Genomic DNA, 21,826 nt, shown 5'->3' on the forward strand with positions numbered 1-21,826 from the left:
ATGGTCAAGGAGTGTGCTGATATGATCACGAGACCAGGAAAGGCTGTTATCAAAGGCACTCACGTAGGTCGTCTGCTGCCATAGCCCATTAACGCCAAATTTCCCCACATTGTCCTAACATATAAGTTCGTCGGACGTCCGTAATTGATTTGTGCCGTCACGTCAAGCAGTTTTGCTTGTGTGATAGCACTGACAACTACACACCAACGACGCTGCTCTCAGTCGTTGAGTGAAGGCCATCGGCCAACGCGGTGAGAGGTACTGTCTGAAATTTGATATTCTCGGCACACTCTTGATACTGTAAATCTCGGAATATTGAATTCCCTAACGATTTCCGAAATGGAATGTTCCACGCGCCTAGCTCCAGCTACAATTCCGCGCTCGAAGTCTCATAGTTCCCGTCGTGCGGGCATAATCACATGAATCACCTGTTTACACATTCGATCAGTCCCTTGTCGCACAATTTGTGACAATATAAACTCAACCGTGGCTTGCCGAAGTTCGTATTACCATATGCGTAGGCAACGCTCACGACCTTGTACGAGTTCTGCATTTCCTCAGCCGTTTGTCCTGCAGATGTAATAGTTTCGGCATGAATATTCCACAACACGGCCTCCGGATTAGTGCGTGTGCTCCGCGGAGGGCATGCATTAGCCCCGGACACTGCGGGGGATCACGCATGGCCTTGTAGGGAGGCCCTCCAAACCACGGTGTAGCCCGTCCCACGTCCACAGGTGTCAGCGGGGCAAATGCACGCTCCGGCAAACGGATGCCCACGCGCGGTACTCGGCCACGAATGAAATGAAACGTTTCGGCCGTGTAAATTTATCTAGCCGCTGTCCCTCTAATGGAATGACAAAACCGCAAATAGTGGAACGCTAAACGTCTACTATTTGCTTGTCCACAGTGATGTCCGTGCCATCGTAGGCTAGAGAGGGGGATGGTAATTGAAACGTTTTGAGACTAATGCGGTGATCGATATCACTCTACTAGTAAAGGACACGTGAATGATTCGAACATGCCCTTTTGCACTTGTTTAGGGAAACACAGAGATACTATAATGTTCCTGAACCATATTTAATAATATTTCATTTGTGTCAATCTGGTGTGACATCAGTATAGTGCCTAGCCAAAAATGCAATGCTAACAGTGTGTGATCTGCTGTTGGAAAACATGATTTTATACCATTTTCACGAAAACATTTTTTTAGAAAAAAACATGTGGTTATGGAATCAAGGTTTCAAGAAATGATTGAGTGTTGGAGATCAATGTCAACCTTTCTTCCTCTTTGTTTTGCTGTCAGTCTTTTGTCTGGTTTGATGACACGGCCACGAATCCCTCTTCGCGCCTACTCGTCATCACCGATTTCGTTTAAATTTATGGTACATGAGGGCTTGGCCAGAAATAAAAATGACAGATGCGGTAGCTCCAGATGGCCTGTATATCAACAGTAAGGAATCGAGAAACTCATTGATTTTTGCCTCTAATTAACGTTAATACTGGCAAAATATCTGTCCCGGAAATTCCCAACATACGAGAACGTTTTAAGTTCTGGTTTGGAACCGCATAATAAATGAGTTTTGTGTGATATAGTTATGTTGTTGTTGTTGTTGTTGTTGTTGTCTTCAGTCCTGAGACTGGTTTGATGCAGCTCTCCATGCTACCCTATCCTGTGCAAGCTTCTTCATCTCCCAGTACTTACTGCAACCTACATCCTTCTGAATCTGCTAAGTGTATTCATCTCTTGGTCTCCCTCTAGGATTTTTACCCTCCACGCTGCACTCCAATGCTAAATTTGATGCCTCAGAACATGACCTACCAACCGATCTCTTCTTCTAGTCAAGTTGTTCCACAAACTCCTCTTCTCCCCAATTCTATTCGATACCTCCTCATTAGTTATGTGATTTACCCATCCAATCTTCAGCATTCTTCTGTAGCACCACATTTCGAAAGCTTCTATTCTCTTCTTGTCCAATTAAGTTATGCTTTGTGCAAAACTCTACCAGGCGGCTTCCTCTTTCATTTCTTAGCCCCAATCCATATTCACCTACTATGTTTCCTTGCTCCCTTTTCCTACTCTCGAATTCCAGTCACCCATGACTATTAAATTTTCGTCTCCCTTCACTACCTGAATAATTTCTTTTATTTCATCATACATTTCATTAATTTCTTCGTCATCTGCAGAGCTAGTTGGCATATAAACTTGTACTACTGTAGTGGGCATGGGCTTCGTGTCTATCTTGGCCACAATAATGCGTTCACTATGCTGTATGTAGTAGCTTACCCGTACTCCTATTTTTTTTATTCATTATTAAACCTACTCCTGCATTACCCCTATTTGATTTTGTATTTATAACCCTGTATTCACCTGACCAAAAGTCTTGTTCCTCCTGCCACCGAACTTCACTAATTCCCACTATATCTAACTTTAACCTATCCATTTCCCTTTTTAAATTTTCTAACCTAGCTGCCCGATTAAGGGATCTGACATTCCACGCTCCGATCCGTAGAACGCCAGTTTTCTTTCTCCTGATAACGACGTCCTCTTGAGTAGCCCCCGCCCGGAGATCCGAATGGGGGACTATTTTACCTCCGGAATATTGTACCCAAGAGGACGCCATAATCATTTAACCATGGAGTAAAGCTGCATGCCCTCGGGAAAAATTACGGCTGTAGTTTCCCCTTGCTTTCAGCCGGTCGCAGTACCAGCACAGCAAGGCCGTTTTGGTTAGTGTTACAAGGCCAGATCAGTCAATCATCCAGACTGTTGCCCCTGCAACTACTGAAAAGGCTGCTGCCCCTCTTCAGGAGCCACACGTTTGTCTGGCCTCTCAACAGATACCCCTCCGTTGTGGTTGCACCTACGGTACGGCTATCTGTATCGCTGAGGCACCCAAACCTCCCCAAGGTCCATGGTTCATGGGGGGGATAGTTATAAATTAGCAATTTTCGCAAGTTTTAGTTAATTTTTTACCATCAAACCTCGCTTTTTGCCATATTTCATGATTCTAACTCGAAGGGAACTACTCTTCAGGTTTTGAAGAGTGATTTTCCGAGTATCAAAATGTCTGACATAAATGGTCGTATCTTTTTAATTGCACTGACTAGGAAAGTTATATTTATTAGATTGTCAAGGGCCGTAGCCCCTGTACGTGTCACGAATTTACACTTGATAAGTCTAGCCATTCCTGAGAAAAATGGTTTTCGAACAGTCGGACAGACAGGCAAACAGACAGACGGACAATAAAGTGATCATACAGTGAAGCGCCAAAGAAACCGGTATAGTCATGCGTATTCAAATACAGAGATATGTAAACAGGCAGAATATGGCGCTGCGGTCGGCAACGAGAAGTGTCCGGGGCAGTTGTTAGATCGGTTACTGCTACTATAATAGCATGTTACCAAGATTTAAGCGAGTAGCGATGGGACGCAGCATCTCCGAGGTGGCGATGAAGTGCGGATTTTTCCTTACGACCACTTTAGGAGTGTACCGTGAATATCAAGTATCTGATAAAACCTCAAATCTCCCACATCGCTGCGGCCGGTGAAAGATCTTGCAAGAACGGGTCCGACGACGACTGAAGAGAATCGTTCAACGTGACAGAAGTGCAACCCTTCCGCAAATTCCTGTAGATTTCAATTCTGGGCCGTCATCAAGTGTCCGCATTCGAACCATTCTACGATACATCATCGATATGGGCTTTCGGAGCCGAAGGGACACTTGTATATCCTTTATAACTGCACGACGCAAAGCTTTACGCCTCGTCTGGGCCCGTCGAAACCGACAACGGACTCTTGATCACGGGGAACATTTTGCCTGGCCAGATGAGACCTGTTTCAGATTGTACCGAGCGGATGGACGGATACGGGTGTGGAGACAATTTCATGAATCCATGAACCCTGTATGTTAGCAGGGGACTGTTCAAGTTGGTGGAGGGTCTGTAACGGTGTGGGGCGTGCGCAGTTGGGGTAATATGGGACCCCTGATACGTATAGATACGACTCTGACAGGTGACACGTACGTAAGCATCCTGTCTGATCACTTGCATCCATTCGTGTCCGTTGTGCATTTCGACTACTTGGACAATTCCACTGGGACAAAGCGCGTCCAGAATTCCTACAGACTGGGTCCAGGAACATTCTTCTGAATTTAAACACTTCTGCTGGACACCAAAGTCCCCAAACATGAGCGCTATTTAGCGTAAGTGGGATGCCTTGCAAGTTGCTGTTCAGAAGAGATATCAACCCTTCATACTCTTGCGAATTTATGGACAGCCTAACAGGATTCATGGTGTCAATTCCCTCCATTACTACTTCAGAATTATTCGGGGCCATGCCACGTCGTGTTGCGGCACTTCTGCGTGCTCGCTGAAGCCGTACACGATATTAGTCAGGTGTACCAGTTTCTTTGGCTCTTCAATGTGTAAGGATTCTGTTTTTACTGATTCAGGTACGCAAATCTACAAATTGCATTTTTGGCGTAGGTGGAGGAAGACGTGAGCCATTTAAGTTATTCTAGACGCTAGGCAGTGATTAGCGCAACGGTAATCCAATGGTCGTAGGTTCAAGTCCATAATGAGAATTATTGAAATTTTTATATTTTCAATTTTTATGTTGCTTGCACTGTAAATAAACCGAAATGACGCTCGGTATACTGTATTTATTAAGATTTTCATAAAACGCATGAAAAGAAAGGGCGAGGGAAACTTTGGGATTACAAATAAATTTTCAGGTAAGGATTGTGAAGCGCACACGATAACTTCTTGTACTCCTATAAAATTAGATACTTTCATTATTTTACCGTTGATAACTTACACGTGCTGGAGCGATATTCATCGTAAAAACATGCGGAAGCAGCAATTTTCACGCCATCTTGCGAACGTTATAAATGCAATATTTTTAATTTTATTTCGTTGTTTTAGTGTTTCTATAGAGAAGGTTCTCTCCCATCGAATAGTTCGCCAGGAAACCACGCGTAACTTGTCATTTTGCCTTATACGAGGACAGCTACTGGTACCGAATGAAACGTATTGTGAGGCAGTCTTCTCGGGATGCGATTCTCTGGGTGAGATAAGAGACGTCTTGAAGCTTTCTGATTTATTTTTCACCTGAAGATAAAAACAGACAATGCAGTTTTCCGCTAGCGGGGTGCATTTGAGGGAAATCCTATCTTGAAAATTTATTTGCAATGCCAAATTTTCATTTGCCTTTCCCGTTCACGCTTTTTATAAAAATTTTAATAAATACAATATATTCAGACTTATTTATTTGCAGTGCAAGTAAAGCAAAAATTGAATATAAGAATGAAAAAAAATTCCGCCAAGGAATTCGATCTAATCATCCTCAGATTCCGGTCCTGCACTTTTATCGCTGGCTAGAGGTTACGCTAACGTAAATGGTTTGTGCCCATGAATGTTATTTTAGGGTTCCGCATCTCAGTCAGTAAAAACGGAACCCTTATAGGATCACCTTCTTGTCTGCCTGTGTGTCTGTCAAAAACTCTTTCGCTCTGGTAAGGGTAGACCTATCAAATCGAAATTTAAGTGACATACTAGGCCCTACGGTCCCTTGGCGGTGTAATATTCTGAACCTAAGTCAATGCAGATACCCGCAAATTGACTCATCAAAAGCTAGAGGCCAGTCATCGTTGGCATAAAATGATGAAATGTGTCAATAAGTAAGGTTTAACAGAAGAAGTAAAGAAAAAATGCGAAAAGTAATAATTTGTAATTATTTCACAAGAAACAATATTTCTTTCATCTTTTGTTATCCAATTTCAGACTTGAAATTTAAACATCCTCGAGAGTCTTGTAATCCCTGGGACCGATATTTTGTCAGAATCAGTGTCGACAACAGGCAAAAACGTTCGAGATTCTCGATTCATGAAATAGTTAACCTGTTTCCATACATAATTAACTCTATACGGAACCCTCATCGCGCCAGTCCTAATCGCACCTGGACAATTTACTTTCTAAATGCTTCGTCATCTGGAGCCCCCACTTCCGTCACTTTTATTTCTGGCCATTTCTGCATGCAGCGTAAATTTATATGAAACCGGTGGTCACGAGTGGGCGTGGTCCCCTTGGCAGAGTGGTACTTGCAACTTAACGTCGTCAGTTATTTGCTGGATATATTCCAATCTCCATATTTCCCTACGGTTTTTGCCCTCTACTGCTCCCTCTAGTACCACGGAAGTTATCCCCTGCCATCTTTGATAACCTCTGAATGAATTCGTTGCAGTCGATGATGGCGGAGTGTATGTCCGGTTGTGATAGGCGAAGATACATTTGCGAGATCGTTCAGACGTCAAAGAACTGCATCGGCGTAGAATGACGATCACATTTCACTACAACTGCATTCTTCAATACAATATAAACGCAGAACAAGACAAAACGTATGTGCAGCTATTTTGAGATGTGAATTCGAATGGTGAAACGTGTGGCGTCGTCCGAAGTGCCAAAGCGAGGTTAGTACCTCGCAACGCAACCGAAACAGATGGTGGACGCTGCAAGCCGCATCGACGAACGAACAACCCCGGCGTAGCCACGCCCACAGATCTTTCGGCACGCGGCCGCATCGGCTCTTCTACTTACGGCAGAGCACCGGACTGGCCGCGGTGGCCGAGCGGCTCTAGCCGCACAGTCCGGAACCGCGCGACTGCTACGGTCGCAGGTTCGAATCCTGCCTCGGGCATGGATGTGTGTGATGTCCTTAGGTTAGTTAGGTTTAAGAAGTTCTAAGTTCTAGGGGACTGATGACCACAGATGTTAAGTCCCATAGAGCTCAGAGCCATTTTTTTTTAGCACCGGACTGCTCTGCCCTAGTCGGCGATCATCGACTGAGGAGAGAGCATCGTCTTCTTGTAGGCCAGCTGTGTGACCGACGTATTAGGCAGACCTCAACGTGGAAGTTAATGTTAAATGTGCCCCGAGTTATATTTCGTCTGTACTGGGTGGTACACTAATGTTCAGAGACCGTTGTAAATACTCGTGACATTCCTGTGGAAATGGACTGTACAAATTCATCTTACTAAGGTTTGAAGCTCCTCTTGATGTTTTTCCGTGTTTGCGATTTAAAAATTGGGTTGTTTTGTAAAGCAGCCTTATGTAAAGACAATTTTTTATTCGTATTTACCCCAACTTGTTTCGACACCTATGTGTCATCTTCATAGGTCGAATTTTGTTTCTGTAAAGTAAAATACCAAATTAATAATAATGTATCTCTTATCGGTCTAAGAATTACTATATGTGCATTTTGCTTTGTTTTATTTAGACGTTCATCTTACAATTACATCGCTAAATGAAATACATTATTATACATGGCTTTTTGACCCCCATTTCGTCGTTTTCTGACAGCATGTCATCTGAAAACTAGTCATGAAGGAAATTAGCCTGTATTTGTGAAAAACAATAATTTTCATCATGGCTAGTTTGCAGATGACATGCCGTCAAATAACGACGAAAAAGGGCACAAAAACCGAGGCATAGTAATGCAGTTCATTTAGCGATGTAATTTTAAGATGAGCGTCCAAACAAAACAAAGCAAAAGGCACATACAGTAATTCTTATGCCTAAAATAGATAAATTATTATAAATTTGATATTGTTCTTTGCAGAAATAAAATTTGACCTACAGAAGATGACACATATGTGACGAAATATGTTTGGGTAAATATAAAAACAAATTGTTTGCCGAAGGACTGTACAAAGTTTAGTGTTCTTCTTACCTACGTTACAATAAAGTAAAGAACATTTTAAGTGCTGTAGTATCCACTCAGTCTCCCCCCAGGGCAAAGTAAAGAACCCACCATTCTAGCAAGGAATGTATTTTCGTCTGGTACAACAAAATGAATAAAACGATGGGCGATAATGAACAATTTACTGATGAGAAAGAGGCTGCACAAGTAATAAAAGCTTTTTTCTGAAAAAAAAAAAAACTCAAACATCTGCAGTCTGTACTTACAAGACTAGATTTTAGCAGGAAATCGAATTACTGAATTGCACTAAAATTTGACAAGTTCTGAACTAAAACTTTTTTCACACGCAACGTGTAGTTCATTTCACACGAAAAATTATTTCCGTCTCCTCAGTATTATGTTAACCGTTTTTCACAGAATTAAAAAAAAGAACACTATGTTCCTTTGTCTGATTAAAAGCAAATGTTTCATTTTTCTGTGGACGTGGTGATTTTCGTGAGTACGTTTCGTGGGAAAGAGGTAGGTGGCTCAACAGAATTTGTCTTGTCTCTCTTTCCTATGAAGCAGGATAATATTACACAGTTTGTTCAATTATACAGAGATTCTGTAAGCAACACAACCGAATAAAATCTGAGCTATTAAAGAAAGTATCTGATGTACGCGTGTGGCAACGTCGCTGAGACAGAAAAGATTCGACCTCCGTTAGGTGTACGAAAGGAAGAAACCGCAACGGGACTACCAACTCTGATATATTTCATGATGACACCATTTTTGGCCCGAATCAACACAGCTCGGATTTGCTTTAAATACCTGGACAAAAATTGCAGGTGTTACTTAAATCTCTGTGCGTTCCTTCAAAAAAAATGTGCTGTATGTTACTTACGGGTACCATGGGAGATGGCCCCTGCAGTGGCAGCTGTTGGTGGCACTGACGCTGTTCTTCCTGAAAAACAGAAAATAGCAGTGTAGGTCCAATACCTACGGCAAGATTTCCCTGCTATTTCTAGATCTACATATACTACAGACCACTAAAATTGCAATTCTTGTAAGGACAGTTAACTTCTTCTGCATTAACTTCTTGTACTCTGTGTCCACAGTCTCTGTGAAAACTTCAAATTGCGCCATTTTCTGCAATTGGTTATAGCATCTTTTATTGCGCTGTTGCAGTTTCACCTGATGTACCACTGTCGAGCATCTACAAAGATGTAATACAACAGAACAAGAGAAACATTATAGGAGTACAGCAGCATGTACAACAAAGCAGTACAATTACAGTCATAGTATCACCAGCTTTGATGTATCTTTTAAGATACAGCAAAGGGTACAGAAATGTAAAGTAATGAGCAGTTTGGAAGAAATTGACACATACTCGTATAGTGCTTTCAAAGATCAACCAATAAATTTACTCAAGAAACAAACAGAGCTGAGAAATAAGAAATCTTTAGATTTTAAAAAAAAATGGTTCAAATGGCTCTGAGCACTATGGGACTTAACATCTGAGGTCATCAGTCCCCTAGACTTAGAACTAGTTAAACCTAACTAACCTAAGGACATCACACACATCCATGCCTGAGGCAGGATTCGAACCTGCGGCCATAGCAGTCGCAGGGTTCCGCACTAAAGCGCCTAGAACCACTCGGCCACAGCGAACGGCTTTAGATTTCATTTGGCGTTCAACGTGTACACACTTTTAGCTTTGTGAAAGCCCACTTTGCTGTGCATAGTCAATTCAAGAGTACACTATAAAAATGGAGTATCATGCTCGGTAGTATGCTGCTGACTAGTTCCACTTTGATATACCATAGAGCAGGGCAGCGAAGGATTCGGCTCGCGAGCCGTCACCTGACACGAGTGCCATAGCGCTCTGCCTCGCTGCACACTTACCCCACTGCCTCGCCACACTGACGAGGGGAGGCCGCCAATTGTGAAATTCAGATTCGATTCATACTGCGCATAATAAAAGCTCATGGCCAGAGGTGTAATGTGGCAAAGCACCAAGATGCACTTCTCAGCCGTTCTTGAGAAAATCGACAGTTAAAAGTAACCGTTGCGGTGAAATACTCTCTACGATTAATAATTTTCCACAGCGTCGTGGCGCAGCGGTAAGCGCTCGGGTTCGTAATCCGAAGGTCGCCGGATCGAATCTCGTGCCATGAAACCTTCTTTTTAGTATTTGTTTTTTGTAATTCAAATATATATATATATATATATATATATATATATATATATATATATATATATCGTGGGGGTCTCTATTCTAATTCGAACGTTTGACTTACACTATACGTATTCGTTTCGGAATACTGTTTCTGCGTCTTCCGTTAACTATACGTGGTAAACATTATGAAGACAATAAGACAATTAATAACATTTGTGAAATACAACTTTGTTTGCGGAAAACATAATCATGTTCGAAGTCGCCAGTTTTTCCACGACAAACGACTTTCAACAACTTATTATATGCATAATTGTTGCAACTGATTGCCGGGAATTTTATATATATAATAACGTCTGTATATATATATATATATATATATATATATATATATATATATATATATATATATTTGAATTACAAAAAAACAAATACTAATAAAAAAAAGTTGCACGGCGCGAGATTCGATCCGGCGACCTTCGGATTACCAACCCAAGCGCTTACCGCTGCGCCACGACGCTGTGGAAAACTGTTAATCGTAGAGAGCATTTCACCGCAACGGTTTCTTTCAACTGTCGATTCTCTCGACAACGGCTGAGAAGTGCATCTTGGTGCTTTGCCACATTGCACCTCTGGCCACGAGCTTTTATTATGCGCAGTATGAATCGAATCTGAATTTCACAATTGGCGGCCTCCCCTTGTGAGTGTAAGCAGGGGAAGAGAGGGGAAACTTCGAACGCGCCGCATTTAGATGGCTGTACTGTCGCACTGTACAAGACTTAGTTTCGTATTTCACATTTCTCAACAACATAGATCACCAACAAAACAAATTACAATTTTATTTAATAAGTTTTGGCTCGGCGAGCGCATAATATAATTTCTATCCATTGTAGACTATCAGCATACGGCAATGCATAGACGTAATCGTGACTTGGTTAGTTTCATAATCGAAGAAAGGTCTTTCACACAAATCTAAATGTTGAAGAACGTTTGCAGCCTCGTTATGGATTCGTGGAAACTCTACCTGAGGAAAGCGATGCACGTGGGGCGTGAGGTCTCCACAGTACATCGATGTTGTCGCCAGTGGTCGGCGGAAGGCGCACGTGCCCGTCGACCTGGGACCGGACCGCAGCGACGCACGGATGCACGCCAAGACCGTAGGATCCTACGCAGTGCCGTAGGGGACCGCACCGCCACTTCCCAGCAAATTAGGGACACTGTTGCTCCTGGGGTATCGGCGAGGACCATTCGCAACCGTCTCCATGAAGCTGGGCTACGGTCCCGCACACCGTTAGGCCGTCTTCCGCTCACGCCCCAACATCGTGCAGCCCGCCTCCAGTGGTGTCGCGACAGGCGTGAATGGAGGGACGAATGGAGACGTGTCGTCTTCAGCGATGAGAGTCGCTTCTGCCTTGGTGTCAATGATGGTCGTATGCGTGTTTGGCGCCGTGCAGGTGAGCGCCATAATCAGGACTGCATATGACCGAGGCACACAGGGCCAACACCCGGCATCATGGTGTGAGGAGCGATCTCCTACACTGGCCGTACACCACTGGTGATCGTCGAGGGGACACTGAATAGTGCACGGTACATCCAAACCGTCATCGAACCCATCGTTCTACCATTCCTAGACCGGCAAGGGAACTTGCTGTTCCAACAGGACAATGCACGTCCGCATGTATCCCGTGCCACCCAACGTGCTCTAGAAGGTGTAAGTCAACTACCCTGGCCAGCAAGATCTCCGGATCTGTCCCCCATTGAGCATGTTTGGGACTGGATGAAGCGTCGTCTCACGCGGTCTGCACGTCCAGCACGAACGCTGGTCCAACTGAGGCGCCAGGTGGAAATGGCATGGCAAGCCGTTCCACAGGACTACATCCAGCATCTCTACGATCGTCTCCATGGGAGAATAGCAGCCTGCATTGCTGCGAAAGGTGGATATACACTGTACTAGTGCCGACATTGTGCATGCTCTATTGCCTGTGTCTATGTGCCTGTGGTTCTGTCAGTGTGATCATGTGATGTATCTGACCCCAGGAATGTGTCAATAAAGTTTCCCCTTCCTGGGACAATGAATTCACGGTGTTCTTATTTCAATTTCCAGGAGTGTATTTTCACTAGGATTAATTCCCAGCTTTTTCAGTACCGAACACTTTCCAATATTACCACAACTGAATGTAATAGCAGCATCATGAACTCCGTTTCATTGTATGCATGCCTCCAAATACAATTTTAGGAAGGCGGTTCCGAATTATGCTGTTGAAACATTCATTTGGGTTCTGTGTCTGCCCATGCAGACATTTCCTTAGAAGGTCAGGATGAACCAAGTCTCTGAAAATAGGTTTAATTGTTGTAATAACAGCAGCAGGAAGAGAATGCTGGTCAGAATAAGATTCTCCAGTTGCCTGAGCCCTATTCTATTTGCACCACGAATTTTCTCCTGATGGACACAATCCATGACGTGGCTTACCATCAGTAGAGGACTTATGGAAGAATATGGCCCAAACTTCTTTCTTCATTACCTCCAGATTTTCTTTATTTGTCCTAATTGCCTCCCCTTCCCGCGCCCGAGTTCCCGGGTTCGATTCCCGGCGGGGTCAGGGATTTACGCTGACTCGTGATGGCTGGGTGTTGTGTGTTGTCCTTAGGTTAGTTAGGTTTAAGTAGTTCTAAGTTCTAGGGGACTGGTGACCATAGATGTTAAGTCCCATAGTGCTCAGAGCCATTTGAGCCATTTTGCCTCCCCATAGTATACAAGTCTTCTATAACAACTACTCGCAATCACACTCGAACGAAACTGACCGCGTGTTTGAAAGCGTGTTGTTTACAAACAGCAGAAACAAAGGAATACCGACAGTTGCATTCCAAGGATAGCCATCACACTCGGGAGTAAAAAAAAAAAAAAAAAAAATCTCTAACGTGCAATGTAGGTGATATAAAGATCTAAAATATATGCAGAAAAGTGGATGACAGAAAAGTGGGCGTGGCACATAAACACACGTGGTAGGAAAATGCTTTTTAAATGCTCGAAAAAAAAAAAAATTTCAGCAAAATACTTTTCAGAGTACTTAAATAAAACCTTAATCTATCGAAATATGATGAAAACCTAAAATCTATTTTTTCGACCTGAACCACGGTGTGGTTCCCTTAAGTACCTCTGGGATTTCCGAAGACTGCTGCACGAAAGCTAGAAGACATGCAGAAAAGTAACAAACATCAGTGAACAGAACATCTATCCAATTTTTGAGTCATAGTACGTACCGTGGCGCCGTTGTGTCAGAAGTATCATAACATGTAGACTATCATCTGCACCGTACTGTTGCACTGAATTAGTTCGCGCCTGCGATAGGAAACCCAGTGAACAGATTGGCAAAATGGGCTGCGGTCACTTCTTTCCAAGCAACTACCGTCGACGATTGAATTACACGCATGCACTGACGATTGCTGTATCACAAACTGCATCCGTACTGAGCACCTGTTTTTCCACATGTAGGTTTTGTGAGCAAGAACTGGGTTAATGAAATGTTGAATGACCAATAAACATTTGTTAATTAAAATTATTACAACGGAAAAATCAATATGTAAATAATTGTCTCGCACAATAATTAAACATCAGATAACTCACAATGAATGTGAGCCGCGTCACGGCTCAGCATTCTTGATTTACCCGCGAGATTATTTCACTTGTTTTCGCGGCAGCGGTAGGGGGCGTGGTCGCTGGGCGCTGTTGGCGCGCTGGTGCGCGGAGCACCAGTTTTGGGGGAGGACGGCTCGGTCAGGAGATGGCGACAGGACGGAAGCGGCGGGGAATCAACTGGTGCCTGCCGATTAATGACTGCGATGAGTGTGGGCAGGACGGAATGCTCGCTTGCTCAGCGTGGTTCTCCATGACCACCTGTTGTTTGTTGGGCCTAGCACTCGAGTGTAACAGGAAACTGCATTGGTGTTGTTCTCGTCACCTGGCTAAGGCCGAAATTTTCATATACTTTTATTATATTTCATGATAATTACCTTATTATGGGGTTGGTACTTGTAGCCAACATTTTGTGATTTGAAATACTTCAGAGAATATCATGATGTGCCAGGTGTGTACTGTGAATAACTCTCAATTTGTTTCATAGTGTATGGCACGGTATCCACTATCATCCATCATTTTATGAAATTTCTGTCCAAATTATTGTTACATTAGACTTTGTTAAAATTGGTGCTTTTAAATTGCAAATTTTCTAATCCTACTAATATTGCTTGGGATAAACCCATCTGTTTCTTGATATTGCCATACTTGCGTATCAAGTTGTGTTTCTTCTCGAGACTGACTGAGTTGATTTTGGAACACGTGGGGGGAGGAGGGGGGGAGAATTTAAATGAAAATTTGCTAGATAACGCAACCGTCGTGAAATTGAAAACTTGACAGTGTTTACTCGTGTCACCAGTCGCTAATGTTATTTCTGTCTTTGTGTATTTGTCACGAAACGTGAACTGACGTCACATGACACTGAGATTTGCGTAGGGTTAACGTAAGCTTCAGTGAAATCAGGACGTAAAAAAAAAAAAAAAAAAAAAAAAAAAAAAAAAAAAAAAAAAAAAAAAAAAAAAAATTATCATTGCCACATTTTTTTTTAGTAGGCAGTAGGGAATTTGTTGCTTTCTTGCCAGATTGGATTTTTTTGAGGTTTGATTTACATGTTGTACAAATCACAAGTTCAATATTATTCTGGTGTAATTGTTAATATTTGTACATGTTGCACTATGGTACGATATAATATACCCTTTATTAACAGTACCCTTACGTAATGTTTCAGAGTGGGGCTGCATGTTCTTCTACAAAATGTTTTAAAAAAATTTTTATTGCTAAAATTTCCTTATAACTGTTAACTGTATTAACTAGGATGTATAACCAATTATTGTTAAATAATAAATTTGTGTCAACAAGGCTTGGACCAAATAAATGTGCCTACACCTTCCCCATCCTGGCTCTGCTACCGTCTGTACTTCAAAGAATAGATTGCTTAACTCCTTTGAAAGAACATTCTTTCACCAGGCGCTTTCAGCCAATACTTAGGGTCGTTCGTAACCACTCACAAAATGTCCCACAAATATTAGGCAGGCTTTGTTCGCGATGGCGTCGATTAGGAGGATATGCAACGTGGCACATACACGTCTTGAAGAGCAGCAGGATTGGCTCAGCGAACACTTTTGGCCGTCAAACTCATTGGATTTAAACCCAAACGAGAATCAATGGGACCACTTCTATCGGGCTGTTGGCGCCGTGGATCCTCAACCGAGAAACCTAGCGCAGCTCTCCACATCATTACAACCCTCCGAGGTGCTTATTCAGGCTTTTCACGGGTGGTCACATATATTTAATAAGAACAAAAGTACTTGTTTCAACGAAGGACTACAGACTAGTATAACACTTTTGCAACTTCTGCTGATCAGAATTTTACAGAAATTTAGTACAGTATGATCCAGGATAAACGTTAAGCCAGTAGACCACCTCTTACGAAGGGACATGTCCCAAACAAGAGTTGCAACAAGTTCCACCAACACGGACCCCAGCTCCTGCTTAGTTACGTCCGAAGTAACCAGAACTCGGCGTAGGGCCGTCTGGTATTCGATCTCGTTGACCCCTCCATGCCAAAACATAAAGTGTCCAGAAGCAAACCCTCGGAACACACTGGCACTTCCAAGTCTGCAAGCTATGCGGAGCTGAACTACCTGAAACAGAGTCCATAACAATGGAGGCCATAACGGTGAGAACGTATTGCCTGAATTCTGTATTTCTTTGAGCAGAGTGGTTCCGTCCATAATACATTCCCCCCTAGAAATTCGAGTATTCTCAGATGCACCAAGGTTTGCCTTGAGAAGCTCCGTTAAGAACATTCACTGTGCCAGGCTATAATCCGATGCAGGACAGACGAAAATAATTTTTTTTTTTTCCCTGACTGGTCTGATACGACCCGCCTTGAATTCCAGTCCTGTGTTACTCTTTTCATCTCAGAGTATCTCTTGTACCGTACGTCCTCAATTATTTGCCGCATATGTTCCAATCCCTGTCTCCCCTTACAGTTTATACCCTCTACAGCTCCCTCTAGTCCCATCGATGTATTCCATGAAGTCTTAAGCCATGTCCTATCAGCCTTTACCTTCTTTCTATAGGTATTTTCCATATGTTCCTTTCTTCCCCGATTCTGCGAAGAACCTCCTCATTCTCTATTATATAAGTCCACCTAATTTTCAACATTTTTCCGTAGCATCCCACCTCAAACGCTTCGATTCTCTTCTGTTCCCGTTTTCCACAGTCTATGATTCACTACCACACAATGCTGAGCTCCAAATCGACATTCCCTAGAAGTTTATTCCTAATATTCAGGCCTGTGTTTGACAGCAGTAGACTTCACATGTACAGGAATGCCCTCTTCGTCTGTGTTACTGTTTTACGGATGCCCTCCTTGCTTCTTCTGTCGGCGGTTTCGTTACTTCCAAGGTAGCAAAACGTAACTTCGTCTACTTCGTCATCACCAATTTTGATATTAAGTTTCTCGCTACTCTCATATCTGCTATATTTCATTACGTATTTTTCTGTTTACTCTCAATCCATATAACGTACTCGTTAGATTGTTCATTCCTTTCAAATGACCATATAATTCTTCTTTATTTTCAGTCACAACAGCTATGTCATCAACGATTCTTATCAAAACTAGACAGGATTGTCTTATTGGTATTGCCGTGATTGTATGATGACTTGGCAGAAGAAGAAACTGGAGTCGATAAGGTAGAGATATGGATCCAGTATTATAATCAGAATTTAAAAGAGATTTGGAAGACTTGACATCGAATAAGGCCGAAGGAACAGATAACACTCCATCGAAATTTCGAAAATCATTGCGGGAACTGGCAACGAAACGGCTATTCAAGTTGGTGTGCAGAATCTGGCGACGTGACATCAGACCGGAAAAAATATCATCCATAGAGTCCCGAAAACTAAAAGAGCTGACCAGTGCGAGAATTGAAGAGAAAACTGAGATGACGATCAGTTTGGTTTTAGGAAAAGGTGAAGGCAGCAGGCAGGCATTTTCGACACCGCCTTTGATGACGGAAGCAAGGCTGAAGAAAAGGCAAGACAAGCTCTTAGCACGCGTCAGCCTAGAAAAACAAATGTAAAATGGTGCAAAGCGTTCGAAATTCTGAGAAAAATAGCAGTGACCTGTAATGAGAGACTGGTAACATACAGTAAGTACGAGAACTAAGAGGGGACAATGCGACTGGGAGATCAAGAACGAAGTTCTCGGATTGAAAAGGTTGTAAGACAGGGATGCTGTCTTTCGCCCCAACTATCCAATCTATACACCAAAAAATCAGATGTGGAAATACACTGACGAGTCAAAGAAACTGGTACACCTGCCCAATATAGTGTAGGGCCCTCGCAACACCCTGAAGTACACAACACGGCGTGGCATGGACTTGACTAATGTCATAAGTAGTGCTGGACGATTTGATGCCAGGAATCCTGCAGGGCTGTCCATAAATCTGCAAGAGTGTGAGAGAGTCGAGATCTCTTCTGAACAGCACGCTGTAAGGCATCCCAGCTTTGATCAATAATGTTCATGTCTGGGGAGTTTGATGGTTCAAATGGCTCTGAGCACTATGGGACTTAACATCTATGGTCATCAGTCCCCTAGAACTTAGAACTACTTAGACCTAACTAACCTAAGGACAGCACACAACACCCAGCCATCACGAGGCAGAGAAAATCCCTGACCCCGCCGGGAATCGAACCCGGGAACCCGGGCGTGGGGGAGTTTGATGTCCAGCGAAAGTGTTCAGACTCAGAAGACTATTCCTGGAGCCACTCTGTACCTATTCTGGACGTATGATGTGTCGCATTGTCCTGCTGGAATTGCCCAAGTCCGTCGGAATTCACAATGCACATGAATGGATGCAGGTGATCAGAGAGGATGCATACGTATGTCTCACCTGTCAGAGTCGTATCTACATATATCAGGGGCCCCATATTACTCCAATTGCACACGCCCCACACCATTACAGAGCTTCCATCAGCTTGAACAGTTCCCTGCTGACAAGCAGGGTCCATGGAATCATGAGATATCGATATCTCTGAGTTTGGTCATCTTTGGTGACACTAGTGTTCAGTGTATGTGTTATCTTTCCTGCATCAGTCCGAGAACCCAGGTTTTAAATTTGCATGTACGCCGCCTGCATGTTGCAGTTTGCCTTGAAAATGGCGGGGTGTTCTCCCGCCGAAATATCGGCGGTCGCTGAAAGTGTTGCCTGGCTGAATTCTCGGAAGTTATTTGAATGCTCAGCATTTGTCTCAGTGCCTGAAATACGATTATTATCGAAATGGCGATCGATAAGGGGCATCAAGCGAACTTTTGTCATTTGTAAGGAGGAAGTAACATGTTTACTTGGATACAGAGTCATCGACTTAGAAGTAACTTCAAGTATGGCGCAGGAAAAAGTTTAATGGACCTTGCGTTGGAGGTAATGTTAATAGAAAACTCATACTTTGCGCATATAATGCAGTTATCTATAATGTAACGTCTGAAAGAAAGGGCAAATATTCAGTAGGATTTCGATAAGATTTCAAAATAATACCATCACTGGCAACTTCCTGTAAGTTTTCAGGAATGTAAAACTGTGCACATCACAAAATGAAAAAACAGTATTATCGTGTGACTGCAGTATCAACGAGTCACAGTTGGAATCGGTGAACTTACGCAAATATCTGGTTGTAACAGTAAGATGAAACGGAATGATCACATAGGCTCAGCAGGTGGAAGGCCGCGGTTCATTGGTAGAATAAAGTAAGAAACTGAAAACGGTCTGCAAAGGATTGCTAGAATATTACTGAAATGTGTGAGACTCTTACCAGATAAGGACTGCAAGGAATATTGAACGTTTATAGAGAAGGCCAGAAGACTACCAAGAATGGTCACAGGTCTGTTTGATCCATGGCAGAGGGCCAAGAAATGCTGAAGAAACTTGAAGACACAAACTATCTCGAGAAAGTTTCAAGAAAGTGACGAATCTGGGACTATCGTTGCCGTAGGAGTCGTGAGGACAAAATAAAACGTATTACAGCTCACAGCAGTTAAGCGGTCTACCCACGCTTCATGCATGAATGGAATTCGAAGAACTCCAGATAAAGTTATTTTAACTGGGACAATACAGCCTCCGCTTGGTTGCAGATTATGGCTGTAGTGCAGATGTAGATCGACATTTTTTACTCTTCCCATGCTGACCGATCCAGTGATAAGCAACAGTCTATATCACACAGATTCTTGTCACACCTTGGCCGAACAATATGACAGTTTTGGGTTTAGCGGTGCACGCAGAGCGCTCTGGCGCTGGACGTCGCAACTACCACCGGCGTCGCGACGCCTGGCGTCCACACTGTTTCACGCGACGCTCCGATAGGTGGCAGACGTGCTGTGTTAGCGCACGACAGCCCTTTCGGCAGTGTTGGCTGCTGTGATAACCGATTACGAGCCTTGGGAAATATTAAGTGGGGAGCTACGCACACAGGAACACGAGTCCAATATGACTCGGGCGACAATTCATAGCCTCTTACGCCTAGCGTGTACATGTTTGTCCCACTTGATAGCCACGTGTTTCTACTGCATCATCAGGCTATGGAATTAACTCCTCCTGCAACCTCAATAATTCAACAATTGCCTGTCTACTTATCTGTTGCAGTTTTGAGTCTGAAGACAGACAGCACTGAGCTCTCCATGCTCGTCTACCCTGTGATTATTTTGTGAACGAGGGCATCTGAAAAGCTAGAACCATTTCTTCATTTATTACACTGTTTCGGCCACTGGGGTTATTAGATCTGTTCAAAAATGGTTCAAATGGCTCTGAGCACTATGGGAGTTAACATTTATGGCATCAGTCCCCTAGAACGTAGAACTACTTAAACCTAACTAACCTAAGGACATCACACAACACCCAGTCATCACGAGGCAGAGAAAATCCCTGACCCCGCCGGGAATCGAACCCAGGAACCCGGGCGCGGGAAGCGAGAACGCTACCGGACGACCACGAGCTGCGGACATTAGATCTGTAATTATGTGAGAGAAACATAAAGAGCCACAGGCGTTTTCATATGACATCAACCTACAAAAAATGAAAAACTACAATGTTAAAAAATTTAAAAAGCTCAATCACCAATGCTTGGAACTTGCAAAACAAGGTCAGTGTCAAGACCTGCGCATACTCGAGACGTCAACTCGATTAAAAAATTGTACAAAGATATGTTCTGTCCGACAGGTGGCGTTAGTAGGGGGGTGTTGCCTCCAAATTCTCTCCTTTTTTTCCATACTTGTAAGAAATATAGACAGTTTTTAATTTACAAACAATTAAAGTCAAATTATAAAACAGTACTTACGTGGATATATTTCATTAACAGTACAGAGGAACCCACCGCCTTGAAATGTAAGGTGGGTCGGATGCTTCTGAATCTAATAGCAAAGACTTCTCGAGTCCACCTCTGCTACACCTAAATTCGACAAAAGTATTCATTCAATCTGCTGTGCAATATTATCTGTACAAAAGCCCACTTGGGAGCGGGGGGGCGGGGGGGGGGGGGGGGGAATGGATACTCTTCAGCGAAATGGCAAGCAAAACTAAATAAGATGATAAAACACTACCATGTAGATGAGAAATTTACAAGTCATTTAAAACGTTTTGAAGGCTGACAGTAATGGAGGTATTTGGTTGCAAAAGGAACAGTATTAATGAAAAGGTAAAGCAAAGAGGGTTCATTTAAAATGTTTAAAACACAACTTAAAAAACACTCATACTTAAAATAAAGTGTTTCACTGGCACCAAAACTGGAAGGACCTGCCCTGGGACTGGTAGTACGTTGTTGAAAGGGAGAAGGTTATTCGTGGAAGAGTGTAGGAGGATGATGGTATAAAGATGGAGGCGTGGGAGTGTAGTGTCGACGAAGTAGGAATGCCTGATGGGAAACAAGAATGTTGAGTTGGAGGAAGGTATCGTTGAGGCTAATATTTTAAGGGGAAAAGAGTGACGGGGAAGGGGGAAGGGGAAAAAGGGGAGAGGGAAATATTGGCAGGACAAGGAGAGCTCTGATGAGCTGGAATGGGTGGGATGGATATAAAGTTGGTAGGATCGGTGAAGGAGGTACTGAGTTCGCGATCTGCGGGGGGGGACATTTAAGGATTCTTTGCGTGAATACATAGAGTGTGTGTAGGTGTATGATAAGCGGGTTGTGTTCGTGGATGGATGCCAGCGTATGAGGATTGGAAAGTTGAAACTACAGGATTATTAGAGTAAAATTCCTCTTTTGTCCAAGATTCAGTTCATAGCCGTTTTGTCAGTTATCCGACCTCCTCATCTAAGCTTCAACATTCTTCTGCAGTATTACAACTGAAATGCTTTTACTCTCTTCTTGTCACTACTGGTTGTCATCCATGTCTCACTTCTGTTCAAGGCTACACTAAAAACAAATACTTTCATAAAAGACTTACTATGATCTGGATATTTGTTTTACATGTAGTGGAAAACATACTGAACATCTGTAAAAGGTAAACTAAAATTCTGATTCTAAATATAGTTGTGTAAAGTGCCCCAAAGGCATATGTGCATGTACGTAAATGATTTGCTCTTGTGATGAAAAGAACTTTGTAGTCCTATGGATAAGTTAAATTACACCCAAAGTGTCTATTTATGATAAAGATATAGTCTTGTCAATCTTTTGAAAGACGCTGTAAGAATTCTCCCACAGTTGCTGAACAAACCCACAGCAAAAAGTGGCCCTCAGGACACCGAATTGTTGCCATTAATATGGGATACGTTCTTTTTGCCTATATGACCGCTTGAACTGGGCTGGGGCACTTTAAACGACGTATGTGACTGCCTGTAGAGGAATGGCAGCTCAGTCTCCACCAAGAACCAAGACCAGGAAAGTTAAGAACTGGCAACTGGCGC

General features: G+C 43.0%; 1 protein-coding gene across 1 annotated transcript in view; it reads right to left on the reverse strand.

Annotated features, from left to right (window-relative positions):
- LOC126424612 (uncharacterized) overlaps window positions 1-8,820 on the reverse strand; it is a 646,994-nt gene extending 638,174 nt beyond the window's left edge. The window contains exons 1-2 of the mRNA XM_050087350.1: window positions 8,722-8,820; window positions 8,579-8,638 (exon numbers count right to left, since the gene is read on the reverse strand). Coding sequence (XP_049943307.1) covers window positions 8,579-8,638; window positions 8,722-8,820 — 159 coding nt within the window. The remainder of the gene's footprint in view (window positions 1-8,578; window positions 8,639-8,721) is intronic.
- Window positions 8,821-21,826: the final 13,006 nt, after the last annotated feature.

The sequence above is a fragment of the Schistocerca serialis genome, chromosome 10 (genome assembly GCF_023864345.2).
Source record: "Schistocerca serialis cubense isolate TAMUIC-IGC-003099 chromosome 10, iqSchSeri2.2, whole genome shotgun sequence".
Classification (NCBI taxonomy): Eukaryota; Metazoa; Arthropoda; class Insecta; order Orthoptera; family Acrididae; genus Schistocerca; species Schistocerca serialis.